Source organism: Chanos chanos, chromosome 7 (genome assembly GCF_902362185.1).
Source record: "Chanos chanos chromosome 7, fChaCha1.1, whole genome shotgun sequence".
NCBI lineage: Eukaryota > Metazoa > Chordata > Actinopteri > Gonorynchiformes > Chanidae > Chanos > Chanos chanos.
Window position 1 is genome coordinate 33,911,530 of NC_044501.1, and position 26,460 is coordinate 33,937,989.

Consider the following 26,460-nt stretch of genomic DNA (forward strand, 5'->3'; position numbering starts at 1 on the left):
TGCAGTCTGTCTTTAAAATGGTTTGCATATCAGTTAAAGTATATTTTTCTGGCATTAAGGTGATCCTCTACTGAGTTGCATATATGCAGGTAAATTTGTACCTTGCACTATGAGGGGTTGAAGTAACAAAAATGAACTGATAACAACTGAGGTGATGAAAATGCATGTGAATTGTAAAATAGGGTGGTAAAATGGATGTGAACTGTAAAAATACAGCAATAAATTATTAAGTAATTTGATTAATTGAAAGCTGATTTGATTAAAACAGTCATGATATGATGAAAACAGAACCATGTTTCATCATGTTCACGCACAACTCAAAATTGCCGTTTATCATTTCAGGAAAGTGGCCTCAAGGGTGGAAGTAACAAAATTAACTGATGAAAATGGAGGGGTAAAAATGGATGTGAACTGAAAAATAGAGTTATAAAATGTCAGTTGATTTGATAAACTTGATTGACATTTTATCTGAGACAGTGTTGCTCTGATAATCAACTCGACTGACATTTATCGTTTACAGCAAGCGATTTTTAGTTACTTCCGCCCAAAACGTCAATCGATAACCACGCCCACTGACGAACTGATCGGGTTTTTGGCTCTGAAATTGCAAGGAGCTGAGGACGTTGTGTCTCTGCTGAGCAAGTTCTTCCCTCCTTACAGATCTCACCCCCACTGCCACATATCCGCGCCTTCTCGTGGGCTCAAACAGGCACCACGGCCATGACCTATCAGTTCGACAGCGGGCGTGGTTTTCGATTGACATTTTGGGCGGAAGTAACTAAAAATGCTGTAAACGCTTGCTGTAAACGACAAATGTCAGTCGAGCTGATTATCAGAACAACACTGTTTCAAATAAAATGTCAGTCAAGTTTATCGAATCAGCTGACAATTTATCGTTATTTTTCAGTTCACATACATTTTCGTTACCCCCATTTTTATCACTTTATTTTTGTTACTTCCACCCTTGAGGCTACTTTCCTTAAATGATAAACGGCAATTTTGTGTTGTGAGTGATAAATGAAAATGATGAAACATGGCTCTGTTTTCATCATATCACGACTGTTTTAATCAAATCGGCTTTCAATTAATCAAATCACTTGATAATTTATTGCTGTATTTTTACAGTTCATATCCATTTTACCACTCTATTTTTCAATTCACATGCATTTCCATCCCCTCAGTTGTTATCAATTAATTTTTGTTACTTCAACCCCTCATATACATCGCACTACCAGGCATGTCACAAACTAAACTAAAATGTCAGTCAAGTTTATCAAATCAGTTGACAATTTATCGTTATTTTTCAGTTCACAATTAATTAATTTTGTTACAGCCGTGGTCTAAAGGTTAGAGAACCGGGCTTGTGACTGGAGGGTTGCCAGTTCAATTCCCAGGCCCACCATCCATGGCTGTGTGCCCTTGAGCAAGGCGCTTAGCCCCAATGCCCCCGGGCACTCCCCAAGGAGCACTGCTCCTGCATCTGGTGTGTGTTCACTACTGGTGCATTGGATGGGTTAAATGCAGAGGACAAATTCACTGCTCATTGTTCATAGTGTGTGTGATCACAGAAACTTAACTTAACTTAAACTCTTGCCTGTATGTTCCCCCCTTTGTCCACAAGAGGGCAGTATAAACAAAAATTCCAGAGGTATGCTGAAACACAATCTGTTGTTTCAGCATTCCTGTATTGCTCATCCTTCAAAGAGGCCTAAATATTGCTGTTCATAAGGCTGATCACAAAACAAAAGATAAAATGGCTTGTGAACTTCAGCACACTGAAGGTTAAAGAGAAGCAAACAGGAATTAAACTACTGAATGCCCAAGGAGCAACCTTATCGTTTCCCCAAGGGAAACAACAAATTCGTTTTAGGAAACACAAGTGGTAGTATATTAAATACACGAGAGGATTACCTGACCTCTGATTGTCTGATCTGTTTAGTAAGACAAAATAATGTGGAATGGAATGTGTTGTTAATGTCAGTTTGAAATACCGTGTCAGCAGCTGAACAAATGGCGGATCTGTTCTTTAAATCTCTTTAGCTTGACAGTCAGTTTGAGAATTGTTCTTCCATAGTGGAAAATGTGTTGTACCTTAATGCTTCATGGCACATATGTACTTTGCATGAACCTTATGTGAAAAGGAGATGATGGCAAACATCCTCTCTCCTCTCTCATCCATTTCTGACTTTATTGCCTTTCTGAACTCTCTGTGGTGGTAAATAAATGCTTTTCTTTCGGGAGAACATCTGTAATGAATGATAGTTGGACCAACAGTGAGTGACAAGTATGCGCGTTCTCTCATGGATTCACCATTATAAACTCTAACTCTGCATGTACGACCAGTCTCTGAAAAACACACCAGGATGCGCATACATGTGCACATAATCAGAATGAATGTAAACCTAACCGTTCCCAATTGTACATCACATTTAATCAAAGCAATAGGGATGCAGCCACGCGGATGGTGTGATAAATCAGAGATAGAAATGTGGATGAAAGTGTTGCGCAATCGCTGTGATGTGGTGGAGAGATTTGCATTTTTTTTTCCTTTTCTCTCATCTGGATTAAATTCCACAAAACTGTGTCTGTACTGTCCTAGTTGAGAAACACAGTTTTATTCATCGCATATGGGTGAATGTCTGGAGGTTAATGGTAATGGAACTACAGGGTCTCTTAAAATACACTCAGAGGCCAGTTTATTAGACATACCACCCTGCTCACAAGCACGGTTTACTGAATCACATGGCCTCGGTTTGCCTCATAAAACATTCATAAGCGTATCAAGGGATCCAGTTACCGTTCGATCGAATGTTATAATGGGCTCGATGGGAGATCTAAGATGTCAGCATCCCAGAAAGAGCTGCCCTTCTGGTATTTTCATACACTAGAATGGCTAGGGTTGGGCAAGGATGGTGCAGAGAAAAGTATAGACAGACAGACAGACAGATAGATAGATAGATAGATAGATAGATAGATAGATAGATAGATAGATAGATATGGTAGTCAGTGGTAACCCTTGGGTTGAAAACTACTTGTTGAATAGAGAGGTTGAAGGAAATGACAACAAAAATTGTGCCGGTCATCAGACAGGCATCACAGCAGTGGACAGGCATCACAGAACTCACCGGTCATTCTCACGCATGGGCTGTAGCTGCAGATAACCACACCCAGTTCCACGACTGTGAGTTAAAAATCCCTAGCACTGGACTGAGGAGTAGAACACCATCACCTGGTCCAGTACAACACAGTTCTGGTCAGGTCAGACGGCGGCATTGTAGCCTTCGTCCAGTAGACATTTTCAGCAGGCCACGTCACAAAGCGTGCGTAGGCTTCGGATAGGCTCAGGAACACGGTGGCGAATTCATTGCATCGGAACGACCTGCATTGCCGATAGGCCTCAACCCAGTGGAGCATGTTTGCAATGAGAGGGAACGAGTCTTTTTACAGTGTGAACGTAAGCATTGTTCAGCCTGCTGCGGCCATCGCGTCAGTACGGACCAACATCCTCATGGGAGTGTCTCAACCATCCTGTAGAATTCACACATGAGGAATTTTTTTTTTTTTTTTTTTTTTTTTTTTACTTTATTGGAGGCAAAGAGCATCCCACACAATAGACCAGTCACAGAGGGCTTGTTCATGTGAGATTTAGACTGTAGTGATAAATGAATTTTCACAGCTGTTCTCTTGCACACGCTTGTGTCTTCTTATTATAGGTTATTATAGGAAAGCCTGGCGAGTCGAAATTGTTTATCTCACAGCAAAAAAACAAAAAAAAAAAACAAGACAGATTTCTTGATGCTCTTTTGGGAACTTTGCCACCGACCCCCAAATCGTCCTAATGTTAGTTTTGTTAATGTCTAATCTTGGCATTCATTGACAAGAACAAGGAATTAAACTACAAAAAAAAAAACCTGCATCTCCCAGCTGGACAGCATACAATCAGACATGAGGATGGTCCAGCATAAAAAGAGTTCGGATAATTTCCACTGGATTGTCTTGATTTTTAGGGGAGAAAAAAGGCGTCCAGGTAATATAGAAATCCTGTTTCATAATTTAGACCCTAGGAGTTGCATCTACAGAAACAGAAAAAGCTCAGAGAGAGAGAGAGAAAGAGAGAGAGAGAGAGAGAGAGAGTGAGTGAGTGAGTGAGTGAGTGAGTGAGAGAGAGAGAGAGTGAGAGAGAGAGAGAGAGAGAGAGAGAGAGAGAGAGAGAGAGGGAATATCGTAAATACAGCAAGTATGAGAGAAACAGTCACAGAGAAAACATCCCTAAATCTCAAAAAGGCTTTTTTTTTTATAAACATTGTTTATTGTTGTGTCAGGACATGTTGCAGTGCACATGCTTGGCTGACCTTCTGGTTAAAGCGGATCTGCCAGTTTATTTCAAACTCCTATGAAGAGCCCCCCCACCCCCACCCCCACCCCCCATCCAAACTGCTATGAAAAGTTTCACTCCCTAAGGTCTACGTCTCAGCATTCCCACGAGCCTTTGGCGACAGTCCACGCGATGCTTTTACAGAAACGCGTGTAATCATGTCCATCTGCGAAGAGCGCTATCTGGGCCAGCACCGCGAACGACGCCGTTAAATTGTTAAGAGGTTAGGAGCGGCGAGACGTTTTGTGGGGATGATTTTTCATTGTCGTTGAGCAACTTCTCTGCGTTATTGCAACGACTCCGGTGACTAGAACAAAATATTTTAAATCGGCCTTTCTCGTGGTGAGTTATTTTGTTGGGTCATCATATAGTTTCTTCTATACATTTGAGTGAGTCAGTTTTGGGAAGTCCGAAAAAGTCACGCGTGTGTTACGTTCCTTAAAAGTGCTTTTTATTGACTTTCATGCAACATAAATCCAGGAGACATTTCACAAAGACAGAGACGGATTACAGTACATTCTTATACAAAGACATTGCAAACATTATGACAAAAATAGGTTTAGCTTTACTGGAAACACTATTAAAAACAAACATAAAAACCCCAAATGTTAAATTTTTTGACTCTACTTTAGACACAGTGGCATATTTAAATCTAAACCAAATGATGTATTTCATATTCAAACCAAGCTGACTAAGTCTTTAAACTAAGTTAGTGTGGCAAAAATGGCTGAGAGATTAATTTACACAACAAAGGCATAGATGAACATAAATAAATAAGCTATCCAGTACACTTGCAGATATTTGAAAATTCTTTGGATAATTTAGAAGATATGACATCAAAAGAGTATGTAATGATATATAAATAGTAAAGACCAAGACTTAGTATAAAAAAGAAAGGAAAAGGAAAAAAAAACAACAAACAAAAACAAAAAAAAACAAAACAAAACCTGCTGGTTGCAAGCGGGTATGTCTAACTGGTTAATAGCTTTTTTCCAATCAATAGAGTCGTTCTTTGGACCCCTGTGCTCTCTCTTTCTCCAAGTACACCTGTAGTTCAATGACACTCGGGTTGTACTTAGGCTCTGCACAGAACATACTAACAGTTTGCTTCCAATCCAACATGCAAACATTGCATTTATGCACCCTAAGAGGGCATGTTCTGATTCAAATGAACTTTTAGCCCCCCCCCCCCCCCCCCCCCCCCCGTCCCCCCCCCGTCCCCTACCGTTAACCCAAAGCACCCTCTGAAATCTCTGTCTGATATAAAGGAGATATTGACTGTACGTGAAGGTGTGACAAGGAATTGTGAGGTCTATGTGGTTATAAAGTCCGTGGAGATAAAAAGAGGTGCACTATCAGAATTTAAAAAAAAAAAAACTTGACATGCTGGATTACAATGGTTAACTATTCCCTGAAAAAAAAATATTGCATTAAAGTTCATAAAACTTTCTGAACATTGATACATTTCATATCACTTTCTTTTTACTCTTCCAAAAAACATGAACAAAGTGCCTCCTTATCTGCATCTCTAACGCTAGAACATTCTGCATGTCAGGTCTCCCCCTAACCATTGAATCAAGTCAAGCCCTTCTCATCCATTTTCTATGTGGATGGTGTCTTCTTCATGTGCAAATAGATAGCAAAGTGGTTTTGCTGGAGGATGAATTTCTCTGACCCTTTGACAGGACAGGATGAAATCCTCTTTTTAGGATTTAATGGGTTGACTAAAGGAGCAATGGCCTTTCCTGGAGAACACAAAAGATAAAAAAAAAGAAAAGAAAAAGATTACAAATAATGACATTGAACTTTTGACACTGACAGTTAAATCATCATGAACAGTAATATGTTTTCATGTTGTGTTGCATTTCACCTGAGGGCTTTATCTCAAATATGTTACACACGACACCGTGACCACCACTTCAGGCAATTTGGACAAACATGTCATTTAAAACAAAACAAAATCAAAAGTCCATTAAACTTGTGGCAGTACCTGCACGTTCCTGTCGAGCACTCATAGTTGTTCTGACAGAAAGCACCGAAGGGTTTGGTACCCATAATCCTCCACAGCGGAGTCATGCGCGCCACACGCTTCGGAGAGCTCTGAACGCCGCGCTCAGCGTCTGAAGGGCCACCCAGCTGTGACACTGGACTGGAAGCCATCTGAAACACACACACACACACACACACACATACACACAGGCATTTACTGAACTTTGTTCACTGTCACAGTGTTGGAAAATAAAGGAGCAGTCCCTGTGTCACTGAAGTGTCTCGAAATGTGAATGGATACGTTTGCTATTAGCAATATGCAATATGCTTCTTATCTGCGTGATTGTGATTGTGATTACCAATGACATAACTAGGTCATGTGAAAAATGAAAACCAGTGTTGACATACACTTACATCATTTAGATTTTTTTTTTTTACTTCAGTTTACCGTTTCAAATGATTTAAGCAGAAAATAAACGTATTGTGTTAAACAAAAACTATTAAACAAAGTGTCACCACAATTACAAATAATCATGGACATCAGTTTCCTAAAAAGCAGAAGGCAAAAGTGCAGAAAAGAATTAGAATGCAAAACCAATCACTTTTACAGTATCATTTTGGGGGGGGGGGGTAATTTTTAAAGAAATGCATTAAGAGATGAAAAAAAAAATGAAAAAAATCAGAGGAGCAAAGGAGATGTGAGAATCAAAGAGAAAAAAAAGGGGAAAAAAAGAACAACAAAATAAGAAGAAAAGAAACTGTTCCATTTCATTTCTTTTTTTTTTTTTTTTATTACCTGTTGGATGAGCAGCCCCATGAACAGACAGCATGCAATGAGTGATCGGTAACGCGGGAGCCCCTGCATGGTCACTGTGTGGAACCGAGTGTGTCAACCGAGATTCTCCAAAACGCCGAGTGTGTGCGTGTGCGCGGAAAAGACGATGAACCCTGGCAACTGGGGCTGTGGCTCCCTTATCTCCTCTCTTATATACACTCCAATCGGCACCTCGGAGACACGCTGTCCATCTGTTTCTTTTCCTTCACCTCTTTCCCACTTTCTCTTTTTCTCTCTCTCCCTTCGCTCCAGCCTTTTTGTGCCTTTGCTGTGACGTCACGTGTTTGCTTAATATCTGCAACTTGAATAAGCGGTGCTGAGACCCCACTGATGAGTGTGCACGGGGGGGGGGGGGGGGGGGGGGGGGGGGGGTTGAGGAGATAAAGCACGAGATAGAATGAGTGGAAAGAAGAGATATGAGAAATAAAGTATGTTCTGACTTTTTCCTGGCAGGAAAAATGAATAATGTTTTCGGGATGCAATGTCCCATACTCTGAATTCCATTTTTTAATGCCGCCACCCCCCCCCCCCCCTTCACACACACACATATATATGGCATGACAGTGTGCTTGTACATATTATTTAATAAACGCTTCATCATTGCCTTCTGCTTGTTACTTCAGAATTTGAGAGGGAACTTGAAATACTAAAAGCATTCTGGCTTAAGTGGTTAGTTGTTAGTTTGTTGTTAATTGCAGGTGAAGGGCTGGAGAAATGATGACCGAGGGGGTTCCTGTAAAAAGACATAAGTCATAAGTGCTGACTAAGCAGGTTATGAGTCACTAAACAGTCCCATGGCCTTGGCAGAATTATGAGCAGCAGGTGGGGGGGGGCGGGGGGGTGGGGGGGGGAGATTTGACATCAATCCCAAAAGTGACAAAGGTCCCAAATGACTCACAATGTTTTCTGTATGCAATGTTCCATACTTTGAATTCCATTTTTTTTTCTCTTTTGAATAAAAGATTGCTGTCTGGTTTTGAACAGTTTGCCATCTGTTCAGCCTTTTTTTTAAAAAAAAAAAAAAAAAAGAGAAGAAGAAGAAGCAGCAGCTCAAGGCTAGTCCCATCAAAGTTGTGCAACCATCACTGTGATTTACAGTTCAGGGTCATGCAGACATTAAGAAAGACAGTATGTTTGCACTACACAAAATGTAGTTAATATGCTAAACAAGCTTACACCCAGGTCACATGGTAAATTGAGATATGTGACTAAATTCTGAGCAGCAATCAATGCGTTGGCAAACAACAACAAAAAAAAAGGAGGGGGTGTATGTCTGCAGACCCTTATTCCAAAAGTGTGATCTGGCCTCCAAAAACAGAGAACTCTATTTAAGACATACTCATTTTCTCCCTTTTGTGGTCAGATATGACTATTAAATGAAAGACAACAGATACTTGTCCCTAAAGGCATCGTGTCATCTCGATTTAAGTTCAGCCCATGGGTTACGAGGAGCGTGGAAGGCTGGAAGAGCAGAGATTTCAGTATCGGATGATGAAAACAAATGCAAATAACTGACTTTAAACTATTTCATCATTTAGGTCGCCTGAGCAGGGTAGGGAACCTGTGATACACGGTTCGTCCACAAAAGGGAACGCCTCTATCCAAATGTATAGTTAGTCTGTGTGACTTGCTTCTCAGAGATGAATTCCCTAGAACTCCAAAGAACATTCTCAGTACTAAGTCAGTATATGCCTAATACTGCAAAACATGATTTCTGTCTGGCATGTGTGACAACTGTACTCTGACCTTCTGGTCTGTTGTAAAACATCACTGGCTACAGAAAGAAAAAAAAAACATTATACAGATGTGATTAGATTAATTTCAGCTCATTGTCGACATACAACAGGAACCGTAATAGTAAACAAGAACTCAGAATTAACATCGTCATTTGTACGTGAGGTCTGACAAACGTCGTCCAAGAATCAAAAACAAGTTTAGTCTCACATTTTCCCCTCGGGAGAGAATAAATCTCACCTTCTCTAACCCTGTCAGACATTTCAACAGCCTCAGATACACAGAGCAAAGATTCATCAAGGTCTCCGTGTTTTATCGGGCCGTGGACGACCTTTCCTGGCAACGTCCAGCACGTATGTAAGTCTTGGCAGGTGTTTGGCAGATTGCAGACAGAGTACCTTGTCCCTATTCAGAACTAGAACACGGGCTGATTGCCAAGAGGGAGAAAGGGCTAATTCCTCTCCTCCCAACTGAAGTTATACGTGCTGGGAGCAGGAGTAGGTGTAGGAGGAGGAGGACAATGAGAGTTTATGAAGATGGAGAACTACCTTATTAATCTCCCGCTTTACAAAGCGGTGCGAGACCTTTTCAGAGAAAATGCGTTAATAAATGGGACACATAGTTTTGGCTGATTTTAGAGTTTGCGACTATAGCCCGCTTAAAGAGCGTTTCAGCAAGCATCGATGTAAGTAAGTCTGCCCCAGTTTAACCAGTACCATTTACTGATGAGAGGCTTCCAGTTTAGCGAAGCACGTAAAATATGACACTGTAATAGGTCAAACCGCTGTTATATAAGGGATCTGTTTTGGATCCTACCCCAGTATTTTTCCACAGATTCAGCAAAAAATAGACGTTTGAACTGTATACAGCAATATGAAATAATAAATTGTTACGCCGCCGCAGCTTTCCTTCGGGCACGTCATGTCCAGATTGCAAAAGTCACAGTTCTTACTCATTGTACCAATTCCTGTGACAAGGAGAACGCTGCATTGATAATAATTTCCCTGATGTTCCCTTCTATTCCAGAATGCGCTCCAGAAACGAACCGTATAAACCCTCGTTCGCGTCGACCAGGAGTCACACCAATGAGGTCAGAGTATGTACGCGTTTAGTGATGGGGAAAACACACACATACTCAGAGAATCAAAATCCAGTTAATCTACAGTCATGCTGTCAGCAACACTTGAGAAGCAGCACAAGTGTAAAAGCAGCACACATTCACACTGGCGTGCCCAGTAGGAGTTTAACAGAAGCGTTTTTTTTTTTCTGGAGGCCTGGACAAAGCTAAAGCAAGACAGATACAGCCGTGACTGAAAGTGTGTGGGGCTTTAAAGTAAACAGGAGAGATAAAACACGTGGAGTGGAAGGCTGCACGTCTTTGTGCAGGTCCGTTTAACTGGATACTATCCAGATTCTATTGTACTGAATTGGAAGTATTTCCCACTTAACTCTGACACATCATTAAAAATGCCTCAGCGCCTTTGCCGTATTTCGCATTCCTCCGACACCTGGAAACATTCCCACAAAGCAATGTTTTTCAGTTAACTGGGCAAACTTAAATAAGGGAAAATGTACTAGCCATAATCTCAGATTTCGAAATATTCCTGTTGGACAGTCCCAGACTTTAATGGCGTTAGAAAAGTTCTAAGAAATCTTGCTTCATTATACCCCTGTGATTGTGCCCATGTCCACTTGTAAACAAGAGACACGGAGAAAATAAAATTTGCCCATGCTTCATGTGATCACGAGCTGTCCTGGTGTTCTCTACTGTGGCCACTAGGGGGCAATAAATTTGGAAACAGCTGTGGGGTCAAGGATGCTCGAGTCTCAGGGCCAGTTGCCAGACTTATTAAGGTAGAGTACGGTAAGCTACACCGAAGCGTGTATGAATGTGAACACAAAGTTACAGTAATGTTATCATTCCTGTACATGGTCTTAAAAAAATTAAACCTAAAAGTTAATGTTATGTATATTTCAAACATTTTCAAACAGCTTATACCTTGAACATCTACTCTCTTCTTTTTTTGGGGGGGGTAACGAGGGCAAGCACGTAAATGGAATTCTTTCCATGTCACACCTGGAAAGAAGCATTTCTGCTCAGGAAAATACCACAATTTTAGTCAGGTTAATAACCCACTGTGGAATAAGAGCGCCATCTGCTGTCTAGATGATATGTTTTCAATTCCTTTCAGCAGAGCGAGCGAGGTATTAAAAAAAGAAAAACATGAATAACTAATAAGTAAACTGCTGACACACACACACAGAAAACACGTTTTACAAAATATGCATTTTATTTCATTATTCACTCATAATTGTAATAAAACATACATTTCTAAGTGCAAGACTAACCTCTTCATTTCTTTAGATAAGATAAACATCAAAGGACATCTCCCTTCAATGGACAAATTGCATATCTCCCTTTTTACCCAATGAGGCAGCGCCGAGAACACACAGCTACTCTCTACTGGTTTTTTAGCCTTCATTTTCTGCCTCATTCACGCTCACTCTCTGTCTCTCTCTCTCATTCACTCTCTCTCTCTCTCTCTCTCTCTCTCTCTCTCTCTGCTTGCTTTTGGAGGCCACTTCCTTTGACCAGAAAAATGTACAAAATTTGTGGCTTCTTTTGGGGGGGGGGGGGGGGGGGGTGGTGGCAAGAACAGCAGTAATTCAGCAAAGTCCTACAAGCCCAAAACTTATGGCTTAATTTACAAAGAGACCAAAAAAAAAAAAAAAGTCCTTTTCACGTTTTTTTTTTAAAAAATATTTTTTTTTCTGTTTTTTTTGGAGGATAAGGCCATCAGTGAAGGGTTTCAAAACAGTGCCACCACTAAAGATGCAGAGCAACATACACACAACATTTTACTCAAGCCTTTTCTCTGCATATTTACAACCAACAAACGCGCACACGCACACGCGCACACACACACACACACACACACGTATATATAAACGAACATATATATGACATGCCTGAGTGCTTTTGGCTCAGTTCACATTTGAAACACTGGCATGACTTGAAATAAAAAAGAAAAGGCAAAAGAACCCCACAAATTCGAAAAAAAAAAAAATCAAAATCATAACTATAAAGCGGCATATATTTCGGATGATGTTACCTTCCACCCCCTCCACCGGTCACACAGTCACCTGCAAACTGCTGTTAAGAGAAACAAGAAGAAGTGGGAATAAGCAATCTCCCACCTACAGCCAAAAGTCTTGTTTGAGAGCATATGGGTTGAGGGATGCAATATATATGCATGCGATTTCCCTCTTTGCTGGTGGCACTCTCAAACAGGAACAGCAGTCATCGGCAGGTGCAGGACTCTGCGATCATATCCTCGTACTCTTTGTAGACGATGTTCCCGTTCTTCTCCATCATCAGGACGCTGATTGGCTTGTATTTGTGAGGCACGCAGGAGGGGAGGGGAATGTCGGCGACGCCCAGCTCGTTGATGAAGGTCTGCACAATGGCGTGGTTGGGCGAGTTGAGGCCGTAGTGGAGGAGGCGAGGGCAGTCGCCCATGCAGTAACGGGGGTTGTACTTGTGCGGGGCGATAATCCAGTGGTCCCAGCCCAAATCTGAGAAGGCCACGCGATAGGAGTGCAGCTTACACTGGTTCTTGACCACGCCGTTCTTGCCGCGTTTGTAGTTGGGGATGTCCGAAACGATGCTGCCCGTCTCTTTGGACCGCCGGCTTCGGCTGCGGGGCCGCTGGGGGGCCTCCGCGTTCTGCGAGCCCCCCGTCCATTTCATCGGATGTCCCTCCCCCTCCTCTTCCTCCTCCAGGAACAGAAGCAGCGCAGGGGGCCTGAGGTGACGCTTTGCTCTTGTTCTATGCCCGCTCGTTAACCTGACCCAGCCAGACCCAATGCACTTGTACTGGGCTGTGAGAGACAAGCGGCCGCCCTTCCATTGGGACAGGTGAGGCGTGATGTCTGATTCAGTCCAATGGCTTTCAGGGTCCAAAATAACTCTGTCTGATAATGGGTACCCTATGTGTCCAGTTTGATTAGAAGAGGAGATCCTAGCCTCACAGACAACGGGCAGAGGATGTGCCCTGTGTGATCTCAAATGGACAAACGATGCCCTCACCAGTTTGTCCAAAGGGAGATTTTCAAGTTCATACTCCATTCTGTAAATGTACTGTAGATCTGGTCAGATGAATGTTCAATGCAGAGCAGAGAGAGCAAAACAGAGTAGCATGAAAATATAATATCCCATTATCTGTGCTTTCTTTATTCAAACAATAACCACGTGAATTGATTTTCTTTCATGTACAGAGCCATTTAGCAATATATTGTTTACATCTAAAACCTGTGTGACTCAAAATGTTTATCATATAGAATTGTGAAATACACTGCAAGTGTGAATTAGTTCTGCACACAACTCAGGCTGTTGCCTAACTACATTTTGTACTTATATGTAAGACTTGGGGTGCATTCTGCAGAGCACAGCAGTGCATAATCAACAAATCAATATAGTATGCGCAGTTTTTCCATTTATTGTTCGGATGAATTAGGTACAATCAGAACTCACCTCTGGGAGAGAGAAAATCCCTCCGTGTGCTGAATGCTCTCAGCAATCTGACGGTGTTGGACCCAAAAAACTTGTGCTCTCTAGGCCTTCCCTGAGAATCCGCCGCTTTTCTGTACAAATTTAACATGAACTGCAAATTCTGGTCTCTCGTTTGTCTTTCCGCAAGATTTTTATGGTAAGGATTCTTTGGTTTTGTGGGGCGATTTCGACGAGTTTGTTCTAGTGCAAAGATACCAGGGTGAGGCGATGTGATTGCCATTCTTCCTGCCACGCGCGTATACGTACGAAGCAACAAAAAGAAATAGGCAAGAATACAAAGTCTGACAAACTTGTGACCGGAGGTAGCCTGCATGTTCAACTCCTGGCGCGAATGAGTGCAACCAGGAAGGCTACCATCGTCCGGAAAATCAGAGGGACTGCTATATGCCAAGCTCACCTGACGACGCCGCGTACCACATACAACCATACTCTACCATGACTGCAATTAATCTCTCTCACGTGAATATCGTCCGGATTACTTACCATTGTTGGCTACCAATTGTGGGTGTGGCATTTGATACGTCGTCTAAAGACACTTCAAACACTTTGGGACTTCATCCTATATGCCATGCACATTTAACCACTAACTTCAGTAATAAAACATACTCCTTATTAAAATATATTATTACAAAAAAACCCCATATAATATTTAAATAAATAAATAAAAGAGCAACAGTTGCACAAAGCATGTTAAGGTCTTATGGGGTTCAAAATGCAGTTTTAGGCCCACTCTAAACCGCACCGGAAAATTTAAATAATTTAGGGCCAACTTTTGTTCCATTTTTGCAGTGCCAAAGTTGACTCTAATGTACCAGTTCCCACGATGGTGTCACCGTTGGAGAAAGAAAAGCCCTCTTTTTAAACTGTAAACTGTAAAACCAATCTTTAAGTGCAGTCAGGCGACTCGCTGAATTGTGGAATTACAGTTAGAGCGAATTACAACCAGACCCCACCCTATCTCGCTCTTCAATCCTTACTGTTGAGTGCGCGTGTGTGAACGTCCAACAGATATTATTTATATTGCATAGGACGTAAGAAATAGGAATGTGAAATGAACTGAGTCTTCAAAGTAAATTTTTCCTGGTAGGCACGAATAAGGCACACACTGCCAAACTATGAAATACCCAAAACAAGTTTGGCGCCCATGTAAAGACTGTTCTTCTGTGTGAGAGCACAATTTAATGAAATCACTTCATTGTGGTATGAATATCTGTAGTAGCCTGCACGGAGTCAAAAATTACACCCTGACTATATTTAATCTGTACATTACGGGAATGAATAAGAGCAAAGGCCATAAAACTCTAAATTTCTCTAGACCAAACTCAACGGAATTACACCCAATCGAAACACTTCACTAAAAAAACACACATTCCACAGTGAATTTAACAGTTATGCTGATAATTATTGGTGTACACTGAAGAAAAACACACACACACACACAATCAATGGAAAATGCAAATTTAGGTGAACTGAGGGGTTTAACGCCGCTTTGAAAAGTTTTTTCGTTCAAGCAGAGGTCCTTCGATTTATACCTTGTTAGATGATAGGCTATAGTGAACATTTAAGTTGCCGCTTGGACAGAGGTCCAGGCAACGGTCAATACTTCAGAAGCTCCCTCCCCTTGGTCATACCCGATTGGTCAATAACAGTGAAACTCTGCCCTAACCGGCAGTTCTCCTTGTCACTCAAAATACTTTTCCAGCCTGAGGCACTTCCTCTGCCGAAGTTAGAGAATGTTGACCAACCACTCCTCCTATTCCGCCGTGGCTGTCCGGTTGTTGCTGGGGGATCTTGGTGATGGAGAATCGGGATTCCAAGGTCCAGCGACTGAAGTGAGACGGCACGAGAGTGGGAAAACATCTCGGAACATAGAATGGAGACAGTGGAACAGCTAGTGTCGTTTAACCACATCCAGGTTCAGCTCCACGGAGGCGCTCCTTGGGGATTCACACTGAAAGGGGGTCTTGAGCACGGCGAGCCGCTAATAATAACAAAAGTAAGTCAGTGAAGCGAAAGATTTTTTAATTTCGTGTGCTTTTTTTTGGTGTATGTTGTATTATTCTCTTTCAAAGTTTGGTTGTAGGGTGACCAGCGAACAGACAATGGAAGCAGAATATGCGTATTTGGTTGAAAAGTAACGGTATATCTAGTGGAAGTGGTTGCGCTGACCTGTCGAATCACTTAACTAAAATTTTGCAATTTGAAGTCTTGTGGGTAGATTCGGAGGCCGTGTAGGAGGGATATGATAACCTATTTTCGGAGCTTTTCTCGTGTTTTGCATTCCCACTCAGAACACGGATGGAATTTTCTTTCCACCTCGTGGACAGTTTCTCCCTCATTGCTTAACTTCGCAAACTTCTCAGGAACAGTTGCCTTTCACGATTCATTGCTAAGGGTTTTCTCATGGTTTTTTTTCTCCCCCAAAGTCTAACTGCAATTATCCAGAAACTGCTGACAATTAACTATTCTACAGTGAGTATGTTTTCAACATATTTTTAAATTGCGGGGCAACTTTCCAGACCAGCCAAACGGAAATGTCAGATGTCATTTGCTCTCTGACTGCTTAATCACCAACGATAATGAGCGGACCTGTGGAAAACCACATACTGTTAAGGATTATGAATTATAAACACACCGCGGATTAGTGACAGTTCTTTCAGCACGTTTCCCATTAACAGATTAATATTTGATATCTGATTTTAATCGGATGAATTGTCAGGCTTACTAGATGGCGTAGCGTTGATCTGTAATGAGTGGTGCATAAAAGCTCTTAACCCCAAAGAGCGGTTAGTTATTTCTAACATGTTTATGGGTTCAGTTTTACTTTTTTTTTTCTAACCTCAATTGAAGGCTGCGAGGTGTTTGAGCTTTCAAGGCACGTTTGACATATGGGATGGCTCCGTTTTTCCGCTTTGGCTCCTCTCGTGCTGATATTGGGTGATATGATGGGCACCAACTGTTTAAACTAAGTCGTGTTCCTTAATGTCTGACGGCCCGTTCTGTTGACATTTTAAGTCATTGAACGCCAGACACTGGGAGAGTCTGTTTCTCTTTTTAAAATAAGATCCAAACTACCTTCTGACAGATGCTGACAGTTCTGATTAAACTTAACTAAACAATAGCTTCATGCAGTGAAACAGAGGAGCACCCAAAAAATCCAAGGAGCTGGAAGGACGACGTTTGTAGACGTTTATTAGGCAGTAGTGTAACGATATAAGTGTTTCATTTCTGAAATAACAGGAAGAAGGAGTTGAAGGCAAAACAAAGATTTTTTTCTTTTCCCCCCTCTCGCAGTTCTTGAGCACCTTCCACAGTGGCAAAGGAGTCACAAATCCGTTTTCTCTCACAGGACTCACTGGATGGCTTTGTGTGTGTGTGCGTGTATGTGTGTATATATGTGAATGAACACTGTTAGACTTCTGATCTGTGAGCTGATATCATGTTTCTTTCATCTCCTGGCTATTTTAGTGAATTACGTTCCCCTCTGTCAGCTTTAGCTGGCAGTGTGGGACCATAACATTAGAGTCAGAGGAAGAAGAACTCTAGAGAGCATATAGCTCTTGTTCAGAAACAAACTCTTGTCAGAGATAAAAAAAAAAAAAGAGTAGCCTAGTTTAAAAAGAAAAAACAAGTTACTTTACCATAAATTGATAGATTGGTTTTCACCCTCAGGAGAAACTTTATGTGGGTGTGTGTGTGTGTGTGTTAATTTTAACCCCTTTTTTCTCTTCTTGTTGAGGCAAACTACATTGCATCTAATGTTTATGCTGAATCTGTGCCAAAAATGTGCACCTTTAATGGACTCGGTAAGTAGGTCCCTGTTGGGTTGAAGTTTCCATTGCACTGATTGGAGGTTTTATGCTCTTACCCTTCAACCTTTGGGTTCAAATAACTGAGTACATCAATGGCCATTCAGAGCTTTAACCCAACACCTCTGAGGAGAGCAGGCGTGAGCAGTCACACTGTTGGTGCTGAAACATGTTGATAATTGAACACACTGTTCAGCCTCCACCCATGCTAAATTTGTGTGTGTGTGTGTGTGTGTGTGTGTGTGTGTGTGTGTGTGGGTTCTGAGGAACAGAGGAGGGGGTTGAAAGAGACCAGTGGATTGAAGGGGAGAGGGGGGGGCGTGATGGTATTTGGCCTCCTCTTGTTTTCCTTCTACTCAGCTCCACCAAAGTGTTGTTTTATTTATTTATTTATTTTTTGTATGAGGATGTTTTTTGGGGGGACCTGACTGCCAGAGATCACGTTCCCAGACTAACCCCCTCCCTGAGCCCGTTGGACGGCAGAGGGATAGGGTGTAATGGGGTGGGGGGTGATCAGAATTGGGCATAAGAGAGAGAAATAGTCTGTTTGATTTGGTGTTTATTAATGTGCTTGTTCAAGATCTGTCTCTGTCCGACAAGCACTCCTCTTTCCATCTCTCTGTCTCTGTCTGTCTCTCTCTCTCTCTTTCTCTCACCCCCTCTCCCTCTCCCTCTCTCTCTCTCTCTCTCTCTGTCTTTCTCTCTCCTTTTCTCTCTCTCTTACCTTATGTGATTCAGTTTCAGTGTTTGTGATGGCTACAGTTTTGTGGACTTTTCTCTTTTTTTTTGGAACATCATACGCAGAATTTGTTCTCCCTTAAGTTGCTCTCGTTGTTTTGTGGTACATTAGTCATTTGGTATATTCAGATGAGAAACCTGAATGGATTTAAATTGGGGAACCCTAGAAAGTTCCCTTGCACATCATCGTGGAGTGAGGGGGGGTGGGGTGGGGCTAGAGGAGTGAACGTAGGCCTATAGCACGCTGGTTAATTCTCACTCAACTTTAACCCGCTATTTTGCTGGTTGGGTTGCAGCCAATCTGATAACCTCGGGGTCTCCCCCCGCCCGGACTTGTTAACCGGTTAACCCGAAACACATGGTTGGTCGGACCGAGAGAGCCCTTACGCTCCTTCTTGGTCTCTAGTCTCGTATGTGGGTGTGTGCACGAAGAGATGACAAACACATGCATGTTTTGTTTTCAAGGGATCTGACAAACACAAATAAATAAAATGAATGATATGATTTTTGTCCCACAGTTGCATTGTTTTTTTTTTCTTTTTTTACTTTCGGCCAAGTCAGAATTGAAATAGCATCGTGCTTCTGGACCCTTCGGAGAAGTGAATATCCATGGAAACGTTGTTAAGAGTGGGGTACGATAGTGATTGTAGCCTCTGTCAGCCTAGGGCTACTGTGTTCAGCCAATCTTAACCATCTTCTCCCATACAGCTTCCATCTGATCTGGAGGCAAACCACAGCCCATAGTGGAGCCCGTTGGTTTCTGGAATGTTCCTCAGCCCCTCCATCCCTATCTCCCATCTCTGGACCAGGGGTGGGGTAGGAGGGTGGAGGGCAATGTATTTCAGTGTCCTTCAGGGGGCTTGTGAGGCCCTTCACCTAAAACAACACGGTTTAAATGGCCTGGGGCTTAAGGGCCCAGGTCCAGTGTGATTCCAGTTGCTGTCCGACTTCAAACTCCAATTAAAATCCAAGCCAGTGACAACAGGAGACCAAACAATAACAAAACAACGATGACGACGGTGCTCAGAGGAGCAGAACTGCTTCGTGCCAGCCGCCGATGGGTTTGGAAAAGCACCGTGTGAACTGGAAGTCAAATTCAGTCAGATGGAACGTTAGTTTAAGTAATGGTGCCTGCCATAAAAACCTAATGTATCGTGTTGTGAGGCCTGAAGGACCGCATCCTAATCATGGACCAGGTTTATTAAGTCTCAGAGCTCAGATTAACTCCAATGTCACGTATAAAACCTTTTTTTTTTTTTTTTCAAAATCTGTTTTGGGTGTTTGTTTTTTTTTTCCATTTAAGTCTGTTTGTTTACCAAGAGAATTTATCTGACTGTGTTCGGTAAGATAGACTACAGGGGAAATCTACAAGGGCTTTTCCTGGAGTATGACATTGATTGTGTGTGACTTAGAGGGAAGCAAACGACTTAAGTCTGAAAAGGTCTTTTTGTTCCTTTATTTTGACTGTTTTGTTAGTCATGACTGCCTTTCTCTCTCATTCTGTCACTCTCTCTCTCTCTTTCTCTCTCTCTCTCTCTCTCTCTCCCTCATTTTTTCTTTTCTTTCTCTCTCTCTCTCTAATTCTTAGTATGGAAATATCTTCTGTTCCCTTGCCTGTCTCATTTCGTGAAGTTTATGTTGACCACAGGACACTCTAGTCATACTTTTCCTCCCGCTTCTAATTGGTTGGTGGAAACGTCTAAGCAGGCGCCATAGTTTTCGACTGAAAAAGAGGCTTTTTTTTTCTTTTCCTTTTCTTTTTTTCTTCTTCTTTTTTTTTAAAAATTTTTTTGTTTATAGTTTTCCCCGAGATGAAAATGCAGAATCGAAGCTTTATTTTATGATCGCTTGCGTTTCCGTCGCGACGGCGTAGGACCGCTGAGGATCGCCGTCTTATTCCAGTTAAACTCTGTTATTTTCTCTGTCGGTCTCTCAGTAAGCGCTGCCTCTGCTTCCTCTTTTCTGTCATTCATTAACTAAACACCTTCGCGAGTGGCGAGATTTTTCCAGAGCTGAAATTCAGACTGTTTAGGGGCTGTTGCGAGGAATTTGTCTGTCTGAAGAGGTAATGCTTTTCTGATTGTTGTAAACGTTTGGGTTTTTTTCTTTTATTGGATCATTGGTTTAATTGGATTTTATGGTGTCTGTGAGGTCAGATGGTTTGTATGCAATGAAGTCTGAGATGATTTGGTGCTCATTATGAAGTTGTATTGGGGGGGGGGGGTGGTTGGGTGGGTGGGTTTGGGTGTGGGTGTGGATGAGGGAGGGGGGGGGTGCTGATATCTGATGGAATGTGAGCTTGGCTCCTGTGACTTTTGCCTGGGGTGGAGGGGTTGTGATGGAGTGTGAGATACTGGGGAGTTTTACAGCTAGACACACACATATACACGCAAACACACACACACAGAGTCACATACATTCGGTTACCGCTCTCTCATTCTGCCTCTAGACATGTGAGGTCTCTGTGGTGTAACAAACTGCTAATGACTGAACAGAGAGTAAGGGGTCTGGTTAATGTGTGTGTGTGTGTGTGTGTGTACGCTCATTCCTTAAGAGTATCTCAGTCAGAGAACCGTAAGAGAGAAAAACAGTTAAACTGATGAGGTAACACCAGAGGCAGGTTATTAAGGTAAATCACTGGCCTAGAGTGATGACTGGCTGAACTTTGTCAGTAATGATTGTGTTTATATAGAAGATTGCTCTTTACAACTGATAATGTTTCCTCTTAGACTTGCTTTCCTGAGGTTAAATTTTGTTATTAGTTCAGACCAGCTGCTTAAAATCTCTCTCTCTCTCTTTCTCTCTCTCTCTCTCTCTGGTGGAATTCATTTAACAGAAACAGATTGATGGTCTCTTCAACACTGTGTTTCTAGAAGTCGCTCGTTCACTCTGCCGTGAATCTCTCTCTCTCTCTCTGAAGTTTTCCCACATCAAAAACAGTCGACCACAGACACATCAGCTCCAGCTTTCATAGCACTGTGGGCCCCGTCAAACCGTCGAACCCACACCAAAAAGAGCCCTCTTATCTCAAAGGGAGTGGAGAGAGGTCTGGGGGGGGGAGGTGTTGTGGCAGAGGAGGAGGGGTTTGGGGGGGGGGGGGTTGGTTGGGTGGGGGGCTCGAGGGGAACAAGGTCATTTTACACACATCACGAGTTGAAATGACACACCAAAAGCCTCATTCATTTACCGCGGGAAACGCCGGTAACACGACAAGTCCTGCATTGAGTCATCATACGAACCCCCAACCTCGCCGTCCTCTCCTCTTCGTTTTCTTTATTATGACAGTGATGGATCAATCTGAGTTCACTTTGGCCCAAAGGGGTCACTAACCTTCTGACTCAGGGCTCCAGGGACATTGTCAGAAGAGGAAACAGGACCTGGTCTAGCCCTCACTATTTGTCGTGAAAGGCGCAATCGTTTAATGTTAAGATTAGAAAGGGCAGGTCGTGCGGTTTTTTTTTTTTTGTTTTGTTTTGTTTGTTTGTTTTTTTATCGCTTTTTTTTTTTTTTTTGATACGCTTTTTTCTGTTTGGATTATGAATCGCGTTTTCTTTCAAAGTTTGTCAACGTTGGCGGAACGGCCACGACGACTAAATTGGTCGTCTCCCGCGACAAGCGAAAACAGGAAGCGGTTTAATACGCCTTAATTTCACAGCTGATTTATCCTTGATAAAGCAGAGACAAGATAAGTTCCTTCGGGGGGGGATCCCCACCCCCCCCCCCCGGAAGGAACTTCAAAGGTCCATTGCTGTACGTCGGCCATGGGTGGAGGGAGGCGGCTCCTTGATTCTGTAGCCACTTCAAAGGGTGGAGGTGGTTTCTTTGCACGTCTGAGAAATGATTGATCGTGGCGCGATATGAGAATATCTTTGTCAACACAAAGAGTTGTGGCGTAGAAAGAACGATAACTGATTAGGCCTATAATGCCGGCGAGATTGAGTTACTCCGCGGCGAAGCGTTTCGGTTTGTGCCGCCTTCTGAAATGCAGATTCGACTCTGGTTTTTAATGTGAAAAGTGTTTTGAATCTCACTGCGGTTTGAAGTGTGAATGGCGTGAAGTGTAATTAGCAAAGTGTTTTTCATGAGATGGTTTCTCAGTTTCACGTTGCCGCCGGCTGTAATTTAAGTCCATTTTTTTCAGTCAAAATTGTTTTCATGAGACCAATTTGCGTTGAAGCCCATACTCTTGACAGCGTTGTTGTGTGAGAAGGACGGACTTGTAACTGTAGTCGAAGAATTGCCCTCTGCGGGTGTTTTCTGACTGACGCGTTTGGCTGTGACTGTAGTCTGGTAAATGTTTTGGTAAGGCTGCAGTTTCTGTCATGGATTGAGCTAGCTTACCGGCTCTCTCTCCGCGTGTGTGTGCGTGTGTGTGTGTGTGTGTGTGTGTGTGTGTGTGTGTGTGTGTGAGAGACGAGGGGAGGTCTGTGCAAACAGCATTTGTCGGTTGAAACTGTAAGAGGCAAACAAAATGAGGAATGTGAAAACACTTTTCTCCGCCGAGAAGCATTCCTTCCGCGCTGAGTCTCTCCCGTTAAAACAAAACATGCACTGTTTAAGAGTGTGTGTGTGTGTGTGTGAGAGAGTGAGAAAGAGAATGTAGGAATGTATTCACAGATGTCTACTGTCTTTTTCTTCTTTTCTCACACACTTACATTTTATTGTTTCCATTTATATACGTCGAACCGTGTCTGTGTATGGTTTTTCTTCCTCGTCTTTGTAACCATATGGGTTTTTTTTTTCATTTTTTTCTGTGTGCGTGTGTGTGTGTGTGTGTGTGTGTACTCCTTTAAGCTTTTCCTCAGCATATGTAGGTCAGTAGTAGAAGTGTCTGTGTGTTCAGTAGTAGAAGTGTCTGTGTGTTCAGCAGTAGAAATGTCTGTGTGCTCAGTAGTAGAAGTGCCTGTGTGTTCAGTAGTAGAAGTGTCTGTGAGTTAGCTTAGCCTCGGTGCAGATCTGTGGCACTGGGTCTCTGCACCTTTTTCACTGTTTAATACAATGGAACTTAAGACTCAGTCAGGAACAGCAGACAGCAGGGCCCACTGAGGTAACTCACTCCCGTTTTCCCAGCCCCTCGCCCTCAATACAGCTTTTGTGTGCGTGTGTGTGCGTGTGTGTGCGTGTGTGTGCGTGTGTGTCTTTTGCTCTCTCTCTCTCTCTCTCTCTCTCTTTCTCACCACCTCTGCCTCTCTTGTTACCTCTCTTCCGCTACCTCCCTTTACAGCCTCCTTTCTCGCCTCTCCTTCCCTCCTCACAGAAGCCAGTAAGCGTTCCCTCGTTCATACTCTCACATTGACTCTGAATAGATTGAGGGTGTCTGTATGCTCCAACTTCATCTCCGGCTCCAGACCGAAGACTCCGCACCGGACGAATCAAACAGTCCTTTCTGCCCGGGCCCAGGGCTGCCCTGCCGTGCTTCAAGCTCTTCCCTGATTGGCTGACCGAGGCCGTTCAAGGACGAGTGCCCTCCAGTCCGCACCAGTGGCCTGAGATATAAAAAAAAAAACACGAAACGTAACGATAGGCGCTTTGGTCTTGCTGTGGGAGGGTTTTTTTTGGGTTTTTTTATCGTTATTATTTCTGATTTGCCGTACCGCTGCTCATTTCTTATCCACTGATAAAAGATGTTTGTGTGCGTGGGTGTGTGAAAGAGAGGGAGTTAAACTTCTTTTTCTTTGGGGGGGGGGGGTTGGTCAGGGAAGAGGTGGAGGAGGGTTAAGGGACTCAGATAAAGGGGGGAAACGGGGGGGGAAACACTGGGGGTGAATACAGATGTCAGTCACCTCTGCCGGATTGTGTTTGGCAGCAGCTGAAGTCCTTGTCAAACAGTAGACAATGGCAGTGCTCCAGAGCAGGGGGGTCCACTTAGGACTCCCCTCCCAGGGTTTAAGCCTGTCACCCCCCACCCCCGGCCTCTGTTTTGTGGGCCGCAGGGACCGGCAGGGCTGGCTCTGGATATCTGGAACTTTTCATTGTTCATTGATCACCAAACAAGCTTTAAAAAAATAGAAACGGACCAGATGAAATCTTATTCAGTGTTTAGTGTAAATCCCCATTTGTACTGATCCAAATACATGAGTATTCCAGGCGGAGACGGTTTAAACGTTTTAACCAGTCACCCCAAATCAGCCAAGCAGTAGAATCTTACATGCAACTAACCGTCCTGCTCTAGTTCGGGATTCAACTTGTGGTGAGTCAGAGTGTTGATGTTAAAAGAAAAGTTGTCAGGAACTCGGCGGGTCCGTCCTAAACCGTACGGGAGCGCACCGAATTCTGTCGGAAATCGGGAATGTTCTGTGGAGTTTGGTTGCAGCTGTGAGGCCTCGTCTACTTCAAGAGACCGGATTGGGAGCGTAGTGGGGGGTTTCCGTGGTGACCTGCTGACTCTGCTTTTGATTGTTGTTGGAGTGAAAGCATGGCTCGGGGGTTCAGTGTGTGTGTGTGTGTGTGTGTTTTTTCTTTTTGAGGATTTAACATTCAGGATGTTCTTAAATCTCCTAACAGGCAGTCCCCAGTGGACTTTACCATTTGGTGTTCATTTTCACATTGAATATGTAAATGAATGCTGGGAAACAAATTGCCGTCCAACACACACCGATTGGGATCTGTTATTGAATTACACTCAGAGAGGGGAAAAATATAATTAATTCCAGGCATATTCTGAATTAGCCCAAAAGGTTCTTATGTTTCAGTAATAGCCACAATAAGCCACCGCATTCAAATACACAAAAAAATACAGTACAAAAAACCCCCCTCTATCAGTAAACAGAGTTGACTGCACAATGTATAAGTTTGTTCAGATGTTTGGGTGGACGTGCTGACATACCTGGGTGGACAGTTATGTATAATTTATTTTAGTCTATCATTCGACTGCAGTAATTTAAGTTTTTCTTTTGAGATGAAAGCTGTAATTAGCACCATTCTCTCTCCTCTGTCCACCCCTTATTCATTTTTAACCATTCATTTTAACTTTCAACCTTTTTTTTTTGTTTGTTTTTTAAAAAGGAGACACATTCCCACGCGAAGGTGTGACTTGAAATTTCCAGGCGTTGTCTTGGGTTGCCACGGCGTCCGTGCCGTTTTTTGGGGTTTTTTTTTTTTTTTTTCCTTTCAGGAATGCGGTAACCGTGGCAAATGGGAATATCAGCCTCGCGTTCCCCAGACTACTCAAACCTTCCCAGGATGTCTTCATCTGACATGCTTTCCAATTTTTTTTTTTTTTTTGGTTCTGTTTTGTTTTGTTTTGTTTTGGTTATTTTCCTTCCCCCCCTCCCCCCCCCCCCTCTCCGCTCCCCAGCTCATTTTCCATGGCTGCATCTTCTTCCAGCGCATCGAAAAGTTATTCTGTCCACAGGGACCCAAACCCTTCTTAATTGTTTTCAATTAGCCTCTTGACAGTGAAGGGCTTCAATTTAAGCAAAAAAAAAAAAGAAAGAAAGAAAGAAAGAAGGACCCGGTGTCTGGCAAAGTTATACAGTCTTGGCATTAGCAGGTAGAGAGAGAGAGAGAGAGAGAGAGAGAGAGAGAGAGTGAGAGAGGGAGAGAAAGTGAGAGAGGGAGAGAGAGAGAGAGAGAGGGAGAGAGAGAGGGAGAGAGAGAGCGAGAGAGAGGGAGAGAGAGACAGAGAGAGGAAGAGTGACATGAGTTCCTGCTCACAGAGAACATGCTGTTTAATGGTGGCTCAACAGATGTTGGACGTGTGAATCACTGTCTGTCATGCCCTTGGAAAAAAACACACACACATACACACACGCACACGCATGCGCACACACACATGCACACGCGCACACACACACACACACACACACACACACACACACACACACACACAAGCACAAGTACATCAACGCCTTTGAGACACACACTCTCTCTTTCTGGGCTGCATGCCTTTGGCTCCTCTGCTTCAGTTAGTGATTTTCGTCCCAGGGAAATCATTACAGACGTTGATAAAAAAGACATTTTGTTTTAAAGTACCTTTTTTTTTTCTTTTTTTTTTTTTTTTTTAAATCTTTCGGGCGATACTTGGCGCAGACGTTCGGGGGGAAAAAAAATTAACTTGAGTTACTGCTCTAAAAAAAAAAAAGGCTGTCAGAGCTTATATTGTAATTCTTTGGAAACATGTTTGACATGGCGGTTTTAAGTAAGTTTATCTACGGCCCGCGTTCACAGATTAGTGTCATTTAAAATAACTTTTTCCTTTTGCGGATAAAAATCTCAACACACAACACTTTTCCCATGAATGCTCTCCTCCAATGCTTATTCATAAACTAAGTAAAATGCCGCCATTATCGCTCAGAACTTTGATTCATAAACTTATTATAATTATTCAATAAGAGTCGGAATTTCCGCAGTGTAGCTTTAGCAAAGCTTGCACGTTATCCCTCGGGGAGAGCGCGTAGCTCGAATC

General features: G+C 42.7%; 3 protein-coding genes across 3 annotated transcripts in view; 1 reads left to right on the plus strand and 2 right to left on the minus strand.

Moving 5' to 3' along the window:
* Nucleotides 1–5,594: 5,594 nt before the first annotated feature.
* On the minus strand, nucleotides 5,595–7,440 carry leap2 (liver-expressed antimicrobial peptide 2). The gene is made up of 3 exons (XM_030780839.1): nucleotides 7,161–7,440; nucleotides 6,366–6,535; nucleotides 5,595–6,120 (listed from the first exon to the last, which is right to left on the minus strand). The coding sequence occupies exons 1-3, from the start codon at nucleotides 7,227–7,229 to the stop codon at nucleotides 6,081–6,083; spliced, it is 279 nt and encodes a 92-aa protein (XP_030636699.1). The 5' UTR covers nucleotides 7,230–7,440; the 3' UTR covers nucleotides 5,595–6,080.
* A 4,794-nt stretch (nucleotides 7,441–12,234) lies between these two features.
* bmp15 (bone morphogenetic protein 15) lies at nucleotides 12,235–13,819 on the minus strand. The gene is made up of 2 exons (XM_030780742.1): nucleotides 13,468–13,819; nucleotides 12,235–13,082 (listed from the first exon to the last, which is right to left on the minus strand). The coding sequence occupies exons 1-2, from the start codon at nucleotides 13,817–13,819 to the stop codon at nucleotides 12,235–12,237; spliced, it is 1,200 nt and encodes a 399-aa protein (XP_030636602.1).
* Nucleotides 13,820–15,379: 1,560 nt separating this feature from the next.
* shroom4 (shroom family member 4) overlaps nucleotides 15,380–26,460 on the plus strand; it is a 38,245-nt gene continuing 27,164 nt past the window's right edge. The window contains exon 1 of the mRNA XM_030780395.1: nucleotides 15,380–15,502. Within this exon, the coding sequence (XP_030636255.1) occupies nucleotides 15,380–15,502 (123 nt within the window). The remainder of the gene's footprint in view (nucleotides 15,503–26,460) is intronic.

What these genes read in the sequence shown, in the direction of transcription:
- bmp15 (XM_030780742.1), bottom strand. Translation starts at nt 13,819, where the DNA reads ATGCAGGCTACCTCCGGTCACAAGTTTGTCAGACTTTGTATTCTTGCC. An exon ending in GGATTTTCTCTCTCCCAGAG is followed by an intron (nt 13,083 to 13,467) that starts GTGAGTTCTGAT and finishes TCATCTGACCAG; the next exon opens with ATCTACAGTACATTTACAGA.
- leap2 (XM_030780839.1), bottom strand. Translation starts at nt 7,229, where the DNA reads ATGCAGGGGCTCCCGCGTTACCGATCACTCATTGCATGCTGTCTGTTC. An exon ending in TGGGGCTGCTCATCCAACAG is followed by an intron (nt 6,536 to 7,160) that starts GTAATAAAAAAA and finishes TGTGTGTTTCAG; the next exon opens with ATGGCTTCCAGTCCAGTGTC. An exon ending in TGCTCGACAGGAACGTGCAG is followed by an intron (nt 6,121 to 6,365) that starts GTACTGCCACAA and finishes TGTGTTCTCCAG; the next exon opens with GAAAGGCCATTGCTCCTTTA.